The sequence below is a fragment of the Ostrinia furnacalis genome, unplaced genomic scaffold, assembly GCF_004193835.3.
Source record: "Ostrinia furnacalis isolate ACB-3 unplaced genomic scaffold, ASM419383v2 OfSCF2106, whole genome shotgun sequence".
Lineage (NCBI taxonomy): Eukaryota > Metazoa > Arthropoda > Insecta > Lepidoptera > Crambidae > Ostrinia > Ostrinia furnacalis.
The window spans coordinates 424483-447574 of record NW_021132345.1 but is presented as its reverse complement, the minus strand read 5'-3'; the positions used below and the strand labels follow the sequence as shown (position 1 = coordinate 447574).

General features: G+C 34.5%; 4 protein-coding genes across 4 annotated transcripts; 3 read left to right on the top strand and 1 right to left on the bottom strand.

Annotated features, from left to right (window-relative positions):
• The first annotated feature begins 4148 nt into the window (after nucleotides 1-4148).
• On the top strand, nucleotides 4149-12977 carry LOC114354681 (gamma-taxilin). The gene is made up of 7 exons (XM_028307189.1): nucleotides 4149-4314; nucleotides 5054-5389; nucleotides 5715-5912; nucleotides 6700-6984; nucleotides 8951-9124; nucleotides 10421-10552; nucleotides 11800-12977. Exons 1-7 carry the CDS (start codon nucleotides 4246-4248, stop codon nucleotides 12649-12651), a joined length of 2046 nt encoding a protein of 681 aa, XP_028162990.1. The 5' UTR covers nucleotides 4149-4245; the 3' UTR covers nucleotides 12652-12977.
• Nucleotides 12978-14526: 1549 nt separating this feature from the next.
• LOC114354690 (probable serine/threonine-protein kinase DDB_G0281745) lies at nucleotides 14527-17947 on the top strand. The gene is made up of 2 exons (XM_028307202.1): nucleotides 14527-16029; nucleotides 16283-17947. The coding sequence occupies exons 1-2, from the start codon at nucleotides 16013-16015 to the stop codon at nucleotides 16557-16559; spliced, it is 294 nt and encodes a 97-aa protein (XP_028163003.1). The 5' UTR covers nucleotides 14527-16012; the 3' UTR covers nucleotides 16560-17947.
• A 197-nt stretch (nucleotides 17948-18144) lies between these two features.
• LOC114354687 (piggyBac transposable element-derived protein 4-like) lies at nucleotides 18145-20394 on the bottom strand. The gene is made up of 2 exons (XM_028307198.1): nucleotides 19860-20394; nucleotides 18145-19679 (listed from the first exon to the last, which is right to left on the bottom strand). The coding sequence occupies exons 1-2, from the start codon at nucleotides 20027-20029 to the stop codon at nucleotides 18215-18217; spliced, it is 1635 nt and encodes a 544-aa protein (XP_028162999.1). The 5' UTR covers nucleotides 20030-20394; the 3' UTR covers nucleotides 18145-18214.
• Nucleotides 20395-21067: 673 nt separating this feature from the next.
• LOC114354698 (uncharacterized) lies at nucleotides 21068-22623 on the top strand. The gene is made up of 4 exons (XM_028307211.1): nucleotides 21068-21295; nucleotides 21541-21654; nucleotides 21709-21867; nucleotides 22199-22623. Exons 1-4 carry the CDS (start codon nucleotides 21274-21276, stop codon nucleotides 22570-22572), a joined length of 669 nt encoding a protein of 222 aa, XP_028163012.1. The 5' UTR covers nucleotides 21068-21273; the 3' UTR covers nucleotides 22573-22623.
• Nucleotides 22624-23092: the final 469 nt, after the last annotated feature.

The window sequence follows — 23092 nt, the reverse complement described above, 5'->3', positions numbered from 1 at the left end:
ATATGGTGATACGTCATGTGTCAACAGAAAGACAGTGACAGATAATATTTCATCAACAAAGAAAATCACTTGTTACAAATGCAAACAAGAGGGGCATTATCGAAATCAGTGTCCGTTGTTGAAGAAAAAGGAAACCAATGCATTCAGTGTGGTATTTCTGAATGGTACATACGATAAAACTGAATGGTACGTTGACTCTGGTGCCAGCGCACATATGACAGCTAACAAGGATTGGATAAACAACGCGAATTTTTCTCCAAGTTTATCAGAAATAACTGTTGCAAATGATACGAAAGTGCCAGTTGTGTGCTCCGGAGACGTACAGATAACTACCAGTTATGATTACGATGTGACAATCAAAGATGTGCTATGTGTGCCAAGTTTAACTACAAATTTGCTATCAGTAAGTGCATTGATTAACAATGGGAACAAAGTTAACTTCAATGAAAGCCATTGTTACATCAGAAACAAGAAAAATGTACTGGTTGCAACTGCAGAATTGACTAATGGAGTCTACAAGCTTATGACAAAGGAAGCAGATTGTGGATTAGCGGCATCAGCAGTAGCAGACGCAGAGTTATGGCACAGGCGACTAGCTCATATCAACGGTAGTGTTAAACGCTTGAAAAATATGACACCATATGAAGCGTGGCATGGCAAAAAACCTGACTTAAGTCACATTCGTTTATTTGGAAGTCCCGTAATGGTCCACATCCCAAAAGAACGCAGATTGAAATGGGATAGAAAAGCGGAGAGACAGATACTTGTGGGATTTTCCGAGAATGTGAAAGGATACCGCATCTATGATCCAAAAAGGAATGCAGTAACCACCAGCAGAGATATTATTGTGATGGAAGGAGAGACAGGACTGACAGATTCAGATGAAGATTCCAACAATATCTGGGTCCTGAATAATGATGAAGCTGTGGTGTGTGCAGAGGATAGGGATTCAGTGGGGGATGTGAAACAGCAAGAATCCCTGAACTGTCCAACCACAGCAACTACAGTCTCACAATCTTCAGAAAGTGCAGATGGTGGAGAAGCAACAAATACTTCAAATGTGAATCCAGTTACTCAGACTCCAAATACCAGGCCGAAGAGACAGAGGAGACCACCACAAAAGTACGGTTTCACAAATCTATGCACTAGCAGTGCAGCAGGTATGGAGGAGATAGGTTTTGTGGAAGCCATAAGTCATAATCTTCATTAGCATGGTATGAAAGAGTAAAAGATTGTTTAGTTAACATAGGTTTCAAGGTTAGTAAGTTTGAATCTTGCTTGTTTACAAAATTTGATGATGATGTTAAAATCATAATTTGCTTGTATTAATATGTTGATGATTTTCTTATATTTTCTAATAATAGCTTGCAAACTGAACAACTAAAAAATATGTTGGGTTCAGAATTTAAGTTGAAAGACTTAGGACCTGTCAAACGTTATTTGGGCATGAATGTTAATGTTGATAGAGAAAATAATGTAATAACTGTAGATCAGCTTCAATATCTATAGCAGTTATTGTCTAAGTTCCAAATGTCAGATTGTAAAACTATAAATATAGATAGGCTGCTAGAGAGGCTATATATTTATGAGCTTACAGGCAAGTTAGAAGTAATAACTTTGTATTGTGATAAGTTTGGCAACAAGTCACCAATGTCATAATAGGTCAAAGCATATTGATGTCAGACATCATTTTATTAGAGATTATATTAAAGATGTGATTATTGAAATTAAATATTTGTGTTCAAATGAGATGCCTGCTGACTTGTTGACAAAGGGATTAATGTCGTGTAAGCATTATAGGTTTCTTCATTTATTAGGCATTACAACTGACTAATGTAATAGGTTTTGTCATGATTAATTAAATGAAACACAGTTTGAATTTAATAAGTTTATTTTGTTAAGTGGGGGTATTGATATTAGAACTTCTTTGTAACAAAATATGTATTGTTTATGGTAGCATGTGAAAGAAATAAAACACAGTCGTTGCAAAAATCTACGTTTGTTTCAATAAAAGTGACACCGCGATAGGTACGGATATGTCAAAAAAACAGCTGATGTTCGTTCGTCGTCCGGTCCGGCGCGTTGAAGACGAAAATTTTTAGCGCAATCGGGGCCCAGGAAGTTATCAGCCCAGTTAGCACAGCGCAGCGCGGCGAGCATGCATGATTGTATTGATCCACATTGATCGCATAACTCTCGCTTCGTAACTATCACAGTATTTTTTTTAATTCATCAGTGAACTGTCCTAACCGTGACATTGACAGCGGGGCACCACCGTCAATACCGGATCGCTGGTTCTGACTTTTGCCATCATTTGCCATGTTGGAATGTTTAAAGTTGAACGATGGTGGCGTCCCCTTGTCTTGTCAATGAGTTAGGTGGGACAGTTCAGTTATGGTCATAATTATTATGGATTTCTACTAAAAAAAATATTCCTTTTCTTACATGGCAGCATTATTTCCGAAAAAACTAGTTTTGGCTGGTTTTGTTTAGAAATTAATCTTAAGCTGATAGATTTGTTTGGTATTTCTAGGAAATTAATTTTCGCATTAAATTTATTAATTAGTGTTATTTATAAAGTACAGAAACAATAGTTTAAATTTTAAGTAATAAAATATTTGTAAGCCATAGTATTTATAATCTGTATACTCCACAATAGTGTCGTTCTTATAACGTGAATTTATTTGAATGTAATAAATTTATTGATTGTTCAATTAAATCGATATAATTAACTAAAAACATTGAATTTATTAAATAAGTAGATATGCATTTACCTTTATTCGTTAGCTTCAGTCAATGCGGGAAAAAAGCCATCCCAAGGATTCTATAACGAGCGTTCCTAAACCTCGTTAAACAATTTTAAAACTTAATAATAATATTACAAGGGCTTTTTTAAAAGCAATGTCAGCGAAAGATTAAAATTTTCATCACTGATTTAAGAATCTAACATTGGATGATGAATATTGAAACAAAATATTATCCATAACAAAAAGATCAACCAGTTCACAAAATACATGACATGCAAAGGGTTATGCCCACTTAGTATGGGACCTTTGGCCTGAGGTGGACAGACATTACAGCATGTAATTTGTTATTTATTAAGTAGTCTATACCAGTAAGAAACAGAATATAAATATCATTTTGTATCCAAGTCCTTAAAAAAAATTTTTTTTGCTTAAGACTAGAAAGGTTAGGAGCAAAATAAAACACCATTTTTTATTATTATTATTATTTTAATCTGATTGGTTGAGTGAGATTCGTAGTTCGAGAGTATGCCAGGGTCATCGGGAAGGGAAGCATCGAGGACCATGGTCAAAAAAATAAAGTCGTCAAAAGGGAAACTTATACAACACTCTTCTGCTTTTATTTTGGCAAAGACTTGGTTTTGAGAAATAAACAACACTCACGATGAAAAATACAAAACAAAGCGAATGACAGATAACAGCTGTGACAATATTTTCAGTGTTGCCAATGTTGCCATGCTAATAATGTGGAGATGAATAAAAATAATCGATATAAAAATCGATTGTATTTTTGATGACTCGAAATAAGGTGTGTGTGAAATAAGGTTTCATTTAGTTATTTAAATATTTTGGTAGTGTTATTGGAACATTAAAAAGGTTTTATAAATGTCATTTTAATGAATACGTATTTAAAAAAAATACTACTTGTCATAGTCGAAAAACAATCGATATGAATCGATTCTTACCGATAAGATTCATTTTGGCAACACTGAATTGAGTTAAAGACAGGAAGTTGTAATTATCACATAAAGTACTATTAATATTGGATTTTTATAAAGGCAAATTGATACAAAGTTACACTAAGTGAATACTTTAAAAAATAATTAAAAATTTTTGGCAAATTCATATTTTCATTAGCAGCTTGTCCACGCCAGGCCAGAAATGAACATTGTCCTTTAAATTCAATAAAGTATTACAGAAAATTAAAAGAAAATATTTATAATTTTTAACACGAACTACTCTAATAATATTTATTATCGTATTATTTAGCGTCCGAACGGGCCGCGCGGTGCACTGGTTAAATAAAGTCACAACAACACAACATTGAATCTTAACGTTTGTCGATCGATTCTTTTCAATTTACTTTTGCAACGGTACATCACTAAATTAAGCCTGTTTGTGCTGCTGTCGCTGTCTGTTTTTTCTTTCTTTCTTGTGTCTCTTTTCTTTCTGTGTCTCCGGATTGTTTGTGATATTTTTCAGGAACCACAGTTGTTTTAAAATGGAAGCAGCAGTAAAAGAAAATCCTAATGAATCTGCTGTAAAAGCAGCACCTGAAGCCGCAGCTAACGTAAGTATTGAACCTATTATTTTCACGAAAGTTTTAAAAATAGATTCCGATCAAATGTCGGTAAACATTTTGCGAAAAAACACGAAATATATTGGTTTTTGAAGGTCTTCTGCTGTATTTTTAAGGTTGTTTTGAATTAATATACTTAATTAATACCATTGAAGATCAAATTATGAGTTTTAATTGCATAAAATCAGGTAGATTAGTTAACCTGAAACTAGTTTGGCGATTTGCCAAAATTCGAAATGTTTATGATATTTCTGTTCGAAGCACGTTTCTCGCGCTTTCTTCTTTTATGGCCGATGACAACGTATTGCCAAATATCTTACATTTGTATTATTGCATCACTGATAATGGTTACCATGGTGTTTATCAAGAGTGTGGTATTTGTTCTTAAAACCACGCAGTATCTCAAAAGGTCAATAGTTACTCATCTAAAAAATAGATTCTGCTAACTTGAATTCTATCGTTTTTCTTATTTCAAGGCTCTTTCATCAGTTACACAAGGCTCATAAGAATCACATTTTTTGTGTACCTACCAATAAACTAACTGCAAATCGCTTTAAATCTACATTAATTAACATTGCATTTAAATTAAAAAGGTTAAAAAGCAAGTTCATTGCAATATTGTCAGTGACAATAATATTCAGGATCAATTTCTAAAAATAAGAAGAATATTCTGAATACAATCTTAAAAACAGTCCAGAATTCGTTTAAAATATCCGGTGTCAAATTACAGGAAGAACCACCGGCTCCACCACCTCAAGATCCTCCGAAGAAATCCAAAAAAGAAGACAGAGTCAAAAAGGATGACAAAAATGTTGAGCAGTTCATGAAATCGTTGAACTCTGTGCCATCGTACGAGGAGAAATTTGCCACCGTCTGCAAGAAGTACGTACAGACTGCAGATGAGAATAAAAAGCTTCAGTTTTACATCAAACAGTCCGACAAGCGTTATGCGCTGTTGTTGAAAGAGAAAGAACAGTTACAACATGAGTTCAACAAGACAATACTTGTTAAATCAAAATTGGAGAATCTCTGCCGTGAATTGCAGAAACAGAATAAAGCCATCAAGGTATGTTTTTTACTTGTTTCTTATTTTTGTCATTTTCAAGAGAGAATCTCCAGTCGTAGCCCAAAAGTTTATTACTCTTTTCACAATATTAAATTATTATTACTTTTGTCTTGACTTGTATGTAAATTCAAACTTAACTCGTAAAATTAAACCTAATCTTACCTTTAAATATTCAATAGGGTATTTTTAAATTACAGGCAAAAAAGTATTCAATTACTTAAGTATTAAAAGTATTTGACATGAAGCAGCAGAATTCAATGCCAAACATCTCTCCTACCGTTTACTTTATACAAAACCTAACGTTACACATTATTTTGCATTCCAGGAAGAATCTCTCCTCAAGATTCGTGAAGAGGAAGAGCGTCGTAAGGAAACACAGGCCAAGTTCCAGAACACGTTGATGGAGATCACCACACTACTGAACCAAAACAATGAAAAGAACGCCAAGTTGAGGGACGACAACATCAGCATGAGTGAGAAGTTCAAGAGTGTTGTACAGCAGTACCAATTGAGAGAACAACAGGTATTTTTCTGTTAATTTATTCATTAAGGGCCGATTTTTCAATCGTCTGATAACTTTTAACTGAAGAATAAGTTTGGCATATTGACAGTTTCAGTATGAGAAATATTTCAAAAGTTTATTCTTAGTGAAAAGATATCTGATGATTGAAAAATCAGTCCTAAACAATATAAATAAAAGTAGGACAGTCAAAAAATAAATTCTTACTTGTCTCTTAGCCATTACATGACATGGCAGTATTTTCTATTTTGGTACCACTATCATGTAATTAGGGCTATCGTTTTAGCGCTCACCAGTTAGCGCCACTGTAGAGTAAGGTCCTGTCACTTGCTAGTAGCGAAGACAGTGGCACCAACTGGTGAGCGCGAAAGTGGTAGGAGGACTATCGCATTTGCACTCATCAAGATGGCGCCACTGTAGAGTAAGGTCCTGTCAATCGCCAGGGGTGCCAACTGTTAAGTATAAAAACGATAGCCCTCATTGTGGGATCAATCGCTGTAGAGATCATAATGCTGCATGGTCTTATTTCAAGTAGAGTTCCAATAGTGTGTACTGCCTTTGTCATTCTGACAATATTTGGCCAAGTAACCGATGTGGTGTTCTTCCTTTGGTGTATATTTAAAGTTTGGTGGTTCCTGTTTACACATTAAAATCTATGTTAGTTAGATTTTGGTAATCATAACATTTGAGCATCAACTTCACAGACTAAAATATCACAAAAGAAAATAATGTAAACTTAATTGATAACTTTTTATTTTTAATTATACAATAATCAACTATCTATTTACAGGTGGACAAAATGGCCAAACAAATGGCACTCGAGAGTCAATTATCAGATGCTAAAATGCAAAAAGCCAGTCTCGAACACCAAGCAGAGAGAGAACGGATCGTCGCTGAAATGGAACAGCTTAAAGTGTCCGTAGCGCAGTACCGAGCTAAGATACTCGAGCTGCAAGGCACCGAGACAGCGTTGAGAGGGCAGCTAGCGGTTTACACGGACAAGTATGACGAATTCCAAAATGCGTTGGTGAAGAGCAACCAGGTGTTTGGTGGATTCAAAGAACAGATGGAGAAGGTAAATATTGTTCGGTTTCTAATTATTTGCTGTTTCACGAATACTAGAATCTGGGCCTTTTCAAGGCGAGAGTGAATAGGTACTTCCCACTACTTACAGGGACATCTCTACGATGTCTTATTAACTAATATTAGGCTGTCAAATACCTGCCTTGTTCTGCATAAAAAATAACCATTGTACAAAATTTTTACAAGCTGATTTAAGCGAGACTTGTAGACATATTTTAAACAATGTACTATTAGTCACAGTATAATGTGAAACTAGAGACCCGCCCTGACTTCGCATGGGTGCTAATAAACCTTCCTCTTAAATCACTCTGTCTATTAAAAAAAAACACATCAAAATCCGTTGCGTAGTTTTAAAGATTTAAACATACTCATACATAGTTACATAGGGACAGATAGATAGGAAAACTACTTTGTTTTGTAGGAAAACTACCAATTGCATCATAATGTACTGAATCTACCTGTGGTTGTAAGTTCACATTCTGCAGGGAGCATATCGCACCTACGGTGCAACAACGTCACTTATGCAATTTTTTCAAAACTTAACATAATCAAAATAAACCAAGTAAAGAGGTCGATTTTCTCATAATCAGTAAGTTTTGAAAAAAAATATGCATAAGTGACGTTATTGCACCGTAGGTGCGATATATTGCTCTGATTCATGTCAAGCTATGTAATGGACATTTTATTTATGTTTATGAAAATAATACAGTTAAGTTTATGAATGCATAATCTGCCTATTTATTTAATTCAAAGAACATTGATGTAGGTAACATTTGAAATGATTTATTTGATTCATTCTATGAGCATTGCGCTGACATGATTTATTATTATTAAGTACAATTTAGTAATTAGGTCTGTATATTTGATTGTTTGCTTTGTTCAATCATCAAGGAGTTTAATTGTTTATTATCTAATTAGGTAAAGTTATAAGTGTTGAAATAAAATTATGATAGTGATTTGTTGATTAATGTGATTACATATTTTTTTTATATCAATTATAATTAGTGGAACTGATTCTTTAGTTGTGTTTAAAAAAATATTTTTTTAACAATATTTTGTTTAGCATCTTTTTCTGAACAAAAAGCTTTTTTTTCACTATCATAGCAATCAGGTTCAACAAATATGTCTTCAAAGTCACCAGATATAGGTCGTATCATCCACGAAGACGCGCCCTACCAATTTTCGGTCGAGGGAAGCGCGGGGTGCGGGGAGTTTGATCCGAGCAATCCGAGCGGCATTATTGTAGTGTGCGTGTGCACTCATGGATGATGTAGCGTATACCGATAACACTCAAACATTAGCGGAAGAATGGTAGGGCGCGTCCTCGTGGATGAAACGATCTATGTCATGCAGATTTTACCAAGAATTCATAGGTATTTTTTTTAGAAAGTGTGAATAAATATTTTAGTGTAGACAAATCAGATTACTAAGTTTAAAACAATATAAATAACATCCAAACAACATAATTTTATATGGACAGTACCAAAACTACATACTCTGTCCCCTGGGCCACTCACACCGCGGTAACCCGAAGATTCTAGTAGCCAAGTATTCGCATATAGTTCCTTGCTCTTTTGCATACTATCCAGGACTTCTGTCGCCCGAATGTTATCGCGATGTATGTGCCCCAGGGATATAGCATCTTATTGATTACATAGACGTAACATACCTACACATTGCTTGATTTTGACGTAAAATCACCGCTGTCAATACTTTTTGACAAAAATGCACAACTTTATTTACGAGCAAAAGTATGGATTCACCCTCTTTTTCCCAGCGATCTGAAGAACTCGATGATTATCAAGTAAAAGTTTATAATGTAACCTTTAAACTGGTACAATTTTTTATTTAATATTTATAGTCATTTAGTTCCAAAGATTACTCGAAACGAATGGGGTGATTCCATATTTTTGCTCGCGAGTGTATATTGGCATCTTAACAGCCCAAACCCTTTGCAGATGTCAAAGAAAATCAAGAAGCTAGAGAAAGAATCTCTATCCTGGAAGAGTCGATGGGAGACGTCTCAGACCGCTCTCTTGGATATGTGCGGGGAGAGACAAGCCAGCGAGGAGAAGGTGGCCAATACTGCGAGGCAGCTGCACCATATGCAGAGCTTGTGTCGTACTCTACAGGTATGTTTTGATCATTATCAGCAGGTCATTTAGTATTTATTGCAGGAAGACGCTCTGAAGACCAGAGGCAAATAGAGAATTGGGATTGGAACTGCATTCCCTAAGCAGGCGTTATTAAATAATTAATCTTACATAGTGTTAGATAGTCTCTGGGGATAAATAAATTAATAAAATTCAATAAAATTCATTTATTTTTGCAAATAGGCTTTTAGAAAGCACTTTTACACGTCCCAATATTAACCCTACCACTGCTTCTTGATGAAATTAGACTTTCTGGAGGGGAGATTCTGTTGAATAAATTGCCTTTTTGTTAGAACTAAAAGGGAACATTTTAAAAAGGTTTATTTCGTATGATATACCTCGACTACATAATCAAAATTGTACTTTTTCTATGAAAAAAGCGTTGTAGTTTAGTTCACTGCGCACGCTGTAAGATGGCGCTATTTAAAACATAATTTCGTATTGTGATAGTCTTCTTATCACTAGACAGTCAGCGTTCGCTGCTACTCAATAGTGTAGCAGTGCTGACACAGATGTTTACAGATCGCGACTATTAGTCCAGTCGATCGTGGCAAGGCAAAAATACTAGGTACATGATTGTGTACTAAACTATGCTGTTTCATTTAAGATTTCAAGAAGTATGTTTAGTGGTAGATCGCCCAGGGTTTCGTTAGTAAACAGTAGATCTTATGTCTAATCAAGTTGGCCACCCCTGGTATAGAGAATGTCTATCTTTACAAAATAATTAATTCGGTTATAGACACCCCTTACTTGCTTTCTCAAATATCATTTAACATCAAACATAGTGCTAGAAGATCCAACAAAACTAACCTTTTTTCATTACAGATTTTTAAAAACAATACCTCCTTTTACAGTCCCTTAGTTAGAATGGCTCGTCAGTATAATGAATTGGCAAAGCATAACCCGGAGCTCGATATTTTTGCTTCCAGACTCACACATTATATCAAATCACTCCAGGATGTCCTCTACGCCGCGCCTGACGGGCTCGGTGATGACTTTGAGTCGGCTCGACGTCGTCGCTGAGTCTCGCCTGATTAACCTACCTACTTATTTGTTTGCTCGCGTCCGTACGTTACGTGCATGGCTGCGGTGACTTTTGAACTGTACTGACCTACCCACCTTGCTTTTCTAATAACACATACTTCTGAATTACAATCTAGATCTAAGCAAAACAATTTTGTTAAAATATTTTTTTGAAAATTGTAATTTGTCATGTGTTTTATAAAATAAAATAAAATAAATAAATAAAATATAATATTACATTTGTTCCACCAGGCCGAACGCACGCTACTCCTGGGCACGCTCAAGGAGAACAACATCGAACGGCCGCCGCTGCCGCCCATCTCGCCCGTGCCCGTGCCTGTCGCTGTGCCGTCCAACGCTGCCCTGCCCAACAACAACGCCAAGGTAACCTCGACTTTATCCCACACTCATAAGGTCGCTTCTCGGTGCCTGTGCTTATATTGTTAGGCATTAGGGCAGGGATGGCAAACCTTTAAGTATCAACGTGCCACTATTCTAAAAAAATGTTTGAAGTAATCATAGACACGTGCCATTAAATTAACACCTAATGCCATCAAGTAGCACCGCTGGTGAGTTACACGACCTTACTCTACAGTGGCACTAACTGATGAGGGCAAATACGATAGCCCATAATCAAAACACATTATTTACTATTGAATTACTGAATTTGTGATTGGTGGCGTGCCCAAAATTTATGTCGCGTGCCATCATTGGCACGCGTGCCATTGGTTCGCCAACCCTGCATTAGGGCATCCTGGAAGGAGGATTTACAAGCTACATCTGCTGAACTTCTATACGGACAGAGCTTGCGCCTCTCAGGTGAGTTTTTGTGTAAAAGTGTTACGCCCAACCCAGTGCCTAGCGATTACGATCTGTGTCGCCCGAAGATACTTTGCCCACCACCAGCGCCAAAGTATTTTAAACCCTATATCTACACGCACATAGGGCTGTTGCCCGTCGCTGTGCCGTCCAACGCAGCCTTGCCCAACAACAATGCCAAGATAACCTCGACTTTATCCCACACTCATAAGGTCGCTTTTCAGTGCCTGTGCCCATATCTGTGTCGCCTGAAGATACTTTGCCCACCACCAGCGCCAAAGCAAATTCAAGTTTCAACCCTATCTACACACACATAGGACTGTAAATCCGTATATTAATCGAACAATCTTAAAAAAACATGATGTGGAGAATCGACTGAGAAGTCGCTCTGCCCGCTTTTATAGTTATTTAAACAAAAAATATATTTTTGGACATTTTACGTCTCACTAAGTAATTTCGGATTGCAATATTATATGTACATAAAAATACTGACACCATCGAACATAAATTCGTTGTCAGTAATTTTGACAATACATTTTAAAATAAATCATAAACATTGACAATAATATTATTCAATGCATTTATCTGAAATATTTCTAAAACTAAGACTTAACTGATTTCAATTAATGATGCAAAACAAACCAAACCAAAACCTTTTCTCGCATTGTTCTCACCATACTAAAAACGCCGTCAATCATATCATAACTAACTTTCCAATACCGTACAATTCTTTCAAACGTAACGTCCAATTATCCACGCACGACTCGATTATCGCTACAATTGTAAAAGAATCATGAAATTGAATGTTTTAGGTCGACGCAATGGCCGCCAACTGTGTCCAGCTGAGACAAAGTTTAGCGCACCTACAATCACAACTCAACAGCCTAACTAAAAAGAATGAGACTAAAGAAGAATCACCTAAACCAGAGAAAGCCAAAAAGTCTAAAGCCAAAAAGAACAAAGCTAAAGCTGGAGAGAAATCAACAGAAAAAGAAGAGACAAACGGTGGTCAAGAGCAAGAAGAAGAAAAGCCAGTAGAAAAAGTAGAAAAGAAACAAAATAAAGCACAAAAGGTAGAAAAACAAGCGCAAAATGAAGAAAAAGAAACAAAAGAAGATAGCAAGGAATCTCCTAAAGAAGAGGCTTCTGCTACAGAAGTAGCAAAGGAAATTGAAACAACCACCAATGGAGATAACGCTCAACTTGATATAGGAGATGAGAAAGTGGACGACAAAACACTAGAAAGTCTAATACAAGCAATCAATAATGCCAACATCAATCTCTGCGACTTAGAAGTCGGCGATGATGAAAACGATCTTGACAGTGCAATAGTCGATAGCATGTTAGCAGTCGAAATGAATGAAAACAACGAAAGCACTGCAAATACAAACGGCGACAACAAACCAGCCGAAACCAAAACAAATGAAGTCGTAGAACCCAAAGTATCTGAAGTGACGGCTGATAAATTAACAGTAGAAGCTAAAGAAAAACAAGTGCCGAAAGAAAAAACAAATGCAGTAGAACCTAAACAAAACAAAGTGCCAGAAGGAAAAGTAAATGTAGTTTCAAACACAGAGGTGAAGCAGATTTTAAATGAAGCAAATTCTAATGACGAAGTTTCACACATACCCGAAGTGAAGCCAATCTCAGTTGAGACCGCGTAAATGCAAATTCAACTGTAAAAACTGTTTGAACTAATTTTTTACGTTCATATAGTGAAAAAAGTGTTTTTGTAAGTGTTCTAGTATTTTTTGTTGGTCTCAAAGTTTTGTACCTCGTGTGTTTTGTTATGAAGACGGCAATTAAACGAATCTTTTGAAATTATGTAAAGTGCCTATGTATTTCTAGATCTTTCTAGTCAGATATCGGTATTGTTTCTTATGTAATAAAGTCCATTTTCGCAATCTTTAGTTTGACTGTAAACTATTCACAAAAGTTCTTATACGTCTACATTTAATACAATTTTTTTGTTCTGAAATATGATTTTATTTCACATAACATTATTAGTACAAAATTCGGACTTTAGTATCCTAATACTTCAAAGTTCAATTGTTTACTTTAAACGTCAAATTACCTGGCTTCAGTAACTATATCAATTGTAGGTATTTTATTATCATTCTTACGATTCCTATTTAATATACATAGAAATGATTAAGAGTGATGTCAATTTAAAAATTCGGTGCATATGTGTAAAGGCCAGGGCATTTGCGAATATGTGTACTTAACTTTACTATCTTTGTTGTCATTTTGTTAGAAAATCCACTATCTTTTTTGGAGTAAGGGTAACTTATAGTAGAATAAAAATTATCTTGTAACAATATCAAATATTACTGTCAGTCAAATATTATGTAACGATGTATATTAATCGACCATTGTATTACAATTTGTGAACTGTTTCAACTTCTTTTTGTAGTATGTATAAATGTGACTTTTGAGTTTTTTTTACAATAAAAATAGATTTTGTAACTATGATACATGCCTTTTATTTTGTGAAACTTCAATGTTAATTTTGGATTCCACCTACACTTCATTTCAATGAAAAGAGAAGTTTAATGATTGACAAAAGTTTGTATTTTTTATTTGATTACTAATTACTTTTAAAAGTGTAAGAATAATAATTATTTAATTAACTATTCAATAATAACAATTCATAAAAAATGACACATAAATCTTAATTTTATTTTAAAGATCGCATTAGAGAGAAGAATTATCGCTTTCACCACATCTCTAAAAAGTATTTCAAATCATTATTTCTTAATTTTCAGTTACACTAAGTTATTTTTAAGTATAGGCATCATTGGTCTTTTATCAATTTAGACCTGACAACATTTTCTATTTACCAACTTTCAGTTTGCAGTCGTAACATTTTTAAACCTTTTGCTCTGTTTAGAGCTAAACAGTTTCTATTATTATTTTTAGTATAGAAACCTAACCCGGAACAAAATACTGAAAAAGAGTCAGTTTTGTAGTAATTATAACAGAAAATTCAATTGTTTTTCTTTTACTCCATACCAAAACAGCAACGAAGTGCACTCTCGTTGTGGCCATAGAATTGGCGAGAATAACACCCGTATTCACGAACGATGCTTGCTTAAGTGAAGCAGAAAATTGAATGCACAGCATTGAATAGAATTCTGTGATTGGTTCGTGTATGACCCTGTCCACGCGTTCACGCGCACCTCATAGTAATGTTTGTGAATAGGTACGGGCGTCACACTTACAAGAGTGGACAATGGACAATCTATTTGGTTAGTATGAGGTTAACCCGCCAGGTGGAGCTTATGGTGATTGATAGGGTGTAATAAAGGATACGTTGGTAAAAAAAACATAAACACAGCTATAAATTGCTGTCAATTTCGCAGATATTTTAATAAAATACAAATCGACATCGTGAATTGGCGTATATCTACTTATTTTCACTATAGGCATTTCGGATTTAGTTGTTGCTAACGTCTTCCTAACATCCTGTATATCTTTGACTGAATCAATGTAGAAAGGGAAGAGCATGGATGCAGGCAGCGCAGAATCGGTCTTTAACACTTTTTATGCCGAAATCCCGATATCGGGATCATTACCGTCTCAATTAACTGCCTAACAAGTTACGACATGTTTTGTATAGGATCCGCAAGTGTCTACGGGGGAGGACACGTGGGGTCGTCCTTTGTGCAATTGTTTTTTGTCTGTTCGGACCTAACATTATGGATTAGGGTTGGGCAAAATTATGTGAGAGTTAGGTACTTTTTAATTAAAACTTGCCTACCTACTACTAAATTAATTAATTAGGTTTCTCTTATTTTATTATTTTGTAAAAGTCGCTATACACGTTAGTAGTTCACTAGTAGAAACAAAACTTAAGTACCTGCCCATATCATTCATCGCTTTCCGCAAGACGTATAAGTGGGCAACGCGAACACGTAAAGCTGCGTCCTCACTGAAAGCGATATTAACATTCAGACCGATTAGCGAAAGAAACGCAACAAATTTTGATCTTCTTTAAATATAATTAATCAATTGCTGTTCGTTTGTCTCGCTAAAACTCGAGAACGATTTAACTGATTTTGGTTTTGAATGTTTGTTGTAGTCCAGGGAAAATTTAAACTGTAAAATATAGGTAAATATTGCGAAAGAAGATAGTAAAATTTCATTTTCCCATAATTATAAACTGTAGTGTGTATCGATAGTGTATTTTACTCCACGCAAGAAAATATAAGAATGCATGTTTTTAATAGATTTAATAAAAAATAAACTGAAAACGTTGATATTTTTTCATAAAAGTGAAAATAGAATTTTAAAATTCGCTTTTATTAAATCATCTTTTTTAAATGTCTAAAACGCCTCCACCCTGACGAATTCCCTCGTGACGTCACTCCGTTAGTAAACAAGTAGATTTTGGCTTGATTTATGTTTAAAATGTTGGAATCGTTTGTGATAACATCACGTTAATGGACTTTAAAGTTTTATTTTACCTATTCAAATCGCGTCATGGAAGACGTGAAAGCAGAAAGTTAGAGTAAAGTTACAGAAACTATCGGAATGACGTCACGAGCCAAACAGCATGGCGGCTAGAGTTTCCGCGCGAAAAGTCAAAATCATATTTACATTTAAGTTTAGAAGGCATTTATAGGCTTTTTAAAATTCAAATTAAAATTAAGTATAAGCTCAAGATTGATTTACAACATATTTCAAAAGAAAGGTGTAAGACCCTATTCTAAGGCGGAACGAAGTTCGCTGAGCCAGCTAGTCGCCTATAAAATGTAGAAATCTCGGATTATGAATTGGTAATTTTGAATAATAAATAGAAGCAGCGAGTATTCTTCTGATTTGTTCCTTGTTTCCCTCCGATAAATATCGCTCCCAGCTCGCTTTCAATTGCTGAAGGTGTATATTTACACTTGACAAGGTTTAATTTGACACAAAGCCGGCTCTCAACATTAACAATTAAGAATAAACAATGGACCTAAAATATGATGACGGTGTTTGGTGGCGGGTCAAAAGCACAGCATTAAAAGCTCACAGGAAACAGCCATGGGAGCGTGTTTGCGGTAAGTTTATAATATCCCTTTTTTTAAAGAAATTTTATAGTCGCATAAAAAATAATAAGAAAGCACTCGATCAAATATTTTATACTTAAGTACACTAATTATTTTATTAAATATATTTTTAGTAAATTTTAAATGAAAATAACTAGTGGAAACCAATATGGTTTTTGCAATTCTAATAACTGTTCTGTTTCGTAAATAAATAAATAATTATAAAATGGTTTGTGCTAAATGGATATTTTATTTATTATTTCAGCTGTTCAAAAGCACCACCAGCCAATGCTGGGAGTAAAGATGTCGGCACCCAGACCGACGACTGCGGAATTCCGCAGCCGCAACAGCAGCAGCAGCCGCCGCAGCCGCAGCCGCAGCAGCAGCAGCAGCCGCAGCCGCAGCTTACCAGCCGGGCGGGGTGGTGGCGGGCTCCACCGCCTACACCCGTATCGGTGCAGAGCAGCGGGCGATCACGTCATGTCGATGTCGATTCAGATATCGACATGACGTGGAGCTCGACAAGCTCCATTTATTTTTAAGTAGTTATAAGTGTTTTTATTTTTATTTTATAAGTAGATTTATTAAAAGTTTATTTTGAACTTAATGTTATTATTTAACGACCTTACATGATTGTAAATGCAAAAACAGACTTACCGGTTAAAAACAGCTCAAATACTAAGGTGCGCAAACAGTGCACTCATCCGGCGTGTAGTGGTTATACACGCACGTCCTGCACGTTGCACACCAGAAACTGTCTTCGTACACCATATTAATTATATTTTCATAGTTCATGACCGTCACAAAATGATTTAAATTGTTAATCGGTGCTATTTCGAACACTTCACAGTTATTGATACATTGTTCTACTTTAACAAAGTGTGTAATTGGCCACGGCCACACTAAATTATTTATTAAGGCGTCCATAAAATCGTCTCTAGTTAAAAAGTCATCTACATCCATCAAAAAGTCATTTACATCTAATTCCATTTTTAAAATAAAAAAGTACTAAAACTACACTACACTAAAAAAACTAAAACTACACTACACTAAAAAAAGTTTATACTTATAACCTACACACACTAAGTACAATTATATTTTAAAAAGGCAAAGTTCTCCCACGACCTACACCATGGAGTCTTTAAGGGTATCTAAATAAAATGTGAAAATGAAAGATGATGTACATTTTAATTTTGTTTATTGAAATTAAAGAACCATCTTGGCAGAACTCTTTGTACCTTTGCCGCTTGGTCTACAGTATAATCTTAACTGAGCAGGGCTATTATGTTGGGACTACACCATTGATAAACATTGTTACAAATATTAATTTTTACAGTTACAAACATACTAATAAAAAAGAGTCTCCTAAGAAGTAAAAAAAAAACACTTACTAATAATAATAGTTTTATAATAATAATACAATTAAATGCGATTAAACGGCTATTTTAACCAGTTGGCTGCGAAATAAGTAATTTTACACTACATTATTATTTTTTTCAAACTTAAAATACGAATTACACTTTGTACATAAATACAAATAAAAATGCCGTTCATGATTTGCAAGACTACTGATTATTACTTATATTGTGAACCAAATATTATGATGTGTAAGCATCATTTCACTATTACAAGCTTATAACAAAGAAGATATGGATAAAACAGACGGCCGCTTTGTTTTCGACATGGTTCTAAACCTGAGCTAAATTAATTAGAATAATGTAAACACCTTAAAGTAATTTAGGGTCACCACACACAATAACTGTTCTGTTGTAACAAAATAATAACAGTTTTAAGCAGGGTTAGAAAATATCCGATATTTATTATAAAAGCGGGGGAAGCCGCAGGCGAAAAGCTAGTCAATAATTATAATGTTAATTTATATATATATATATATATACAGGGTGTTATGTAAATGGGTATATGAGCCGACACTAGCCCATGTTAACATGGTCATATAAATGGTATGGTGAAGTCATAAATTTGATATCATCATTTTAATTTTCTTAATTTTCATACAAAATAAATTTTATAAAATCCAATTTGCATGAAAATTAAAATAACTAACTTGAAGATATCAATTTTCTGACTTCACCATACCATTTATATGACCATGTTAACATGGGCTAGTGTCGGCTCATATACCCATTTACCTAACACCCTGTATTTACGTTAAACCCTATTTTTTTAATAAATAAATCTAATATTTGTGGTAATCTTTAAAGCAGTCTATACACAAACTTGGCTGATTTTCACAAAAATTACAGTAAAACAAAGTATTTTGGCGTTTCTGTTTTGTGTCCCAGCAATATTTGCACCTTCGCCTTTTGGTATGACCTTTGCTATCCCTTGGCAAATGCGTAGGTATATGAAATTTTTTATTTTTGGGAACTTTAGACGTACGTGTAGGACGCGGCAGGAGTATTTCTATAACAGATTCTCTAAATTTGTAGTAATCTATTTGAACGTTTTTGTGTAATTTATATAAATAGAAGGCATTTAACAACATCATTTGGAAAACATGTATACCCACTTTTTTATACCAACGCATAGTTTTGTGTTCGCAAGTATAATATGAAAGCATTTGATCTTGTCTATCAACACCGTTCATGAAATTATTATATTGTATTACAATTTCAGGCTTTAAAATTGTTTGGCCTCTCCTATTGGTTATCGCTTTTAATTCTGGCGTGTGCTTAGTGCTGATAGTAAGAACATCACGCTTGTCATGCCACTTACAAACGCAAACCCCATGGGTGTTGTAGCGGTAAATGCTTTCACCTTTCTTCAACTTGGTGTTACAAACTATACTCGGGTTACCTTTTCTTCTACTCCTTAGTGTTCCAGTCATATTTGTTTTGTTTCGTAACAAAAATTCTGCAAGGCCCACACTGTTGTAAAAATTATCCATGTATAAATGGTAGCCCGCATTTAAGTATTTAGACATTAATTTAGTTACAACTTTATCAACGTGACCCGGTCCCCCAACTTGCGAGTCTCTTTTACCTTGGTACATGTGTATTTGAAGTGACATACCAGTAGGTGTCGCTAAAATATACAATTTAATGCCATATTTATGTCGTTTGCCCTTGATATATTGTCGTATTCCACTACGACCACGATGTAATATCATGGACTCGTCTATACACAAGTTTTCGCCAGGAATAAATAAAGTTGGCATTATGTTATTAAAATGATCGATAAGATGATGAATATTGGCGTCACCAAATTTTAAACATCTAAAAATTAATAAAAATCGGTTTTTCGACATAAATTGGTGACTAAATAAATTATATAAATAATGTTTTCGCCAGTAGTCAGTATACTTATTAACTTTGATGTTACCCATATGAAATAGTATGCCTAAAAACACTAGTAACTCGGAAATATCTAATTCTTTCCATTGACTAATTCGGCTATGGACACATGTGCTTTGAATTAATATTTCGACAGCACTTTCATTTGTGGCCTTTACAATATCCCCAAGTATATCGTCACAAAAAAGAAGCCTAAAATAATCGAAAGGAGTGGAAGAATCCGGTGGAATTAGAAAAACATCACCATTATTACCATATTCAAAGGTATTCTCCGTCCTGCTATGTAGAGTCCACTCTTCACCTGGAGTCACTTCCGACTGGAATGCCTGGTTATCACCACGTTCATCACTAAAATAATAATAAAAAATATTGTATTATTAATTTTAACTGCGTCTGATATTTCTATTATTTTCTTTAATTATTTATACTCGTATATATATATATATGTTTAACATAAAGGACATACTTTAAATTATTTATATAATTAAAATTGTCTTCATTTGAATTAACAAAAGATAAAGGACTTACTTTAAATTATCTCCAAAATTGTCTTCATTTGAATTTACAGCTACATTTTCAGAATAATACTCCATATCAGCCTCCGACTCGTATCTGCTTCTACTCGATGGACCAAAATCTTCGCCGAATATTTCTAATATATCTCGTTCGATATCGTCACGAGTACGCGGAATTGCCATATTTTAATACCGTTCAGTTATGTTGCTTACAACCTTAAATACTATGTTGACTCAACGAAGTCAGAACACGGAATGAACTCTCCCTGCTTTGTCAAACCCTTGCATGCAATTCTATAAAATACTGCACAGTTATGGATATTCGTTACCCATGAAAAAATGTGCGAAACATCTGTTTAGAAAATTTATTTTCGAGGTGTATAACCATAAAATTATAGCTGTTTATGACAAAAATAGTAAATGTTTTTGATACTGCCAGTCCGGCACGTTTCTATTCTGTGTTCAGGTACCTATCTAATAAATTTAAGTACCGACAGTTGCAGGTAAAAAAAGTTTAGTAAAGGTAACGGTAATCTATTGTGATACATAATATCTATGACGCAAGGTTAAAATAATAAGTTGTATACTGATTATGTTTGGTTATCTCACTTAGTTATTTTAGAATAATAAAAATAACATTATTTTGTTTGTAAATTAAGTTTACTTTAGGTTTTAAAATTAAGTTTGAAAATAAATAATTCACAAAATTTGTAAGCACCTAAGTATTGAAAAGAAACAAAGTAAATACTCTTCCGTTTGTTCAACCCTAGCCTCAACTCGTAGCTATTCGACCCCATGCGGTGCCGTGTTGTATAGACACATGTGGATGTCAATATAGAGTTCATGAACATCCTGCTTTAGTTAAGAGAACCCGATATCGGGATTTTGGCAATAAAAACACGCCGATGATTACTTTGAGGCGCTAAAAGTGTTACCTTTAAGATTTTTATATTTTATAAGTATTCAAACATTTAGATAATAACGTTAAAAACATTTAAAAATCGTGTGAGAACGTTTTCGACTTCTCCGCGGACGAAGTCGCGGGCAAAAGCTATTTGTAAAATAATTAGACTAAATTATTAAAAGTGCCTACCCAAAGTCATTATTCCACGCGGACGAAGTCGCGGGCACAGCTAGTTACATAATAACAATTGTTTCCACTGATCCTTTAACAGTACATGTCCTTTTAATTTATTCGATGAATACCTTAATGGTTATTTGATTCTTATCCATAATTTTCAGGTGTTCCACTGCATCGCTTTCCTGACCCGGAAAAAAATGCAGAAAAGTTTAACACCTGGATTGCAAATATTGGTGGCGATCTAGCTACATTGGATGCAACAACAATTTATAATAATAGACGTGTATGTCGTAATCATTTCGAGGACGTTTATAAATATCCTAAGAACCGACTCAGTCAATTGGCAATGCCAGTACTGCATTTACCAGGTAATTTTATTTTATTTATTCAACAAATAACTTTGTTCATTATCTGAAATATGTACATAAAATATTATAGGTATCTACCTAGTTTTATTGATATTTGATTTTTTCATTTATTTTTAAAGTCGGTATCAGTGTAAAAAATACAAATGACAAATGCAGTTCGGCAAACACAATAAAACCTATGAAAATTGTGGGTAAATTAGCATTAATACATAATTTGAATAACATTCATGTCTTTATTTTTTCAGGTGTGCAAGCACAAAGGCTTAAAGAAATTGATCATATTTCTGGAAAATTTGATTTGCCAAATTTTGGTGATTCTCCAATGAATACAGAGCTGTCTGTTAACCCTGTAATAGAAGGTAATGACTATATAACATGTTTTGATAAAATTATATGCTATTGAGAGAGATTAGAGGACCAACCACAATCTCTTGTCGGAGTTAATGTCACTGGAGAAGCTCCTCTCAAACAGACTCTTGGTGACACACAAGACAATGTAGAGCAGTCCAGAGAAGCTCAAAATGTTAACAAAACTAACAAGAAGGCAAAAAATAAAACCAAAAAATCCAAAGGTTACTATTTTTAGTTTTTAGCATGCTCACGTGAAAACTTTGTTCGTGACAATTACGTCGTCTTGGTATTTTTAAGTAATCGATGTTCACCGATTACTTACAGATTTCTCGTCCGATTTGATTGATTCTTTATTTTTGTGATAGTAGATACTTGCCATTTGGTCCCATATTCAATTTAATGTATATAGTAATATTCGATTTTTGGATTGATAAATTATGACAAAAGTTAGTAAAAAGGTTGTTTGAGATACTCTTTTCACCGTTAAAAAAAATGTAATAAACATAACACATGCATTAGCAGGTACTAAAGTGTAACAATGGATTTTTTCAGGGTCTCGCCTATCATTCCTGCAAATGAAGCAATATAAGCGTGCTTTGAAGCAGTTACAGAGATGTGAAGATGAGAAAAAGAAGTTGAAATGCAAATACGTAGCTGCCAAAAAACTCATGAAAACGACAGCATTTCAAATAATGTGCAAGAATTTGTCACCGTCAGCAAAACTATTTTGCCAAATGCAAGTTACCCAAAGCGGGAAAAAAAAGCAAGGAAGGCGTTTTACAATTGACGAAAAAATTTTGGCATTATCTCTTTATAAACCTTCGCCAAAGGCATATCGACTATTAGGCACGAAGTGTATTATGCCGAGCAGAAAAACGCTGCAAAATTTACTGCGCAAAATTAATTTGAGACCTGGAATTAATTAAATTATTTTTGAAAATTTAAAAAACAGGGTTTCTAAGATGCCTGAAAACCATAATTATACTCGCACCTCGTCCTCGAGATAAGTATCCTGAAATTAATATATTATTATTCACAACATGTAGTAACGCATATTAGTTACCGATCTTGCACTATGGTTGAGAGATAAATAAAAAAAAAAGAACAAATTTTCCGCTATGGTCACCCCGGCCTCACCAATCCGCCATCTTATATTGTCATTCGCATTTTAGTGCTTAACCGTTCTGCACTTTTTTCTTTACATTCAAAATTAAGCAGTTAAAATGCCGAAACGTAAGCGTGAAAAGGATTTTGACTACATCAGTGATCAAATCAAGAAGTTAAAAAAGAAATTAAAGCGAGCACGGAAACAAAACACAATTTCTTCGGATAGTGATTCTGAATCTAAAAATAGCTATAACGGTACGTACCCACTGTTACCTTTTATTAAGTGTTAACAAATTATATGAAAAGCATCCGTTAATATTCACATTAGGTGCAATCGGG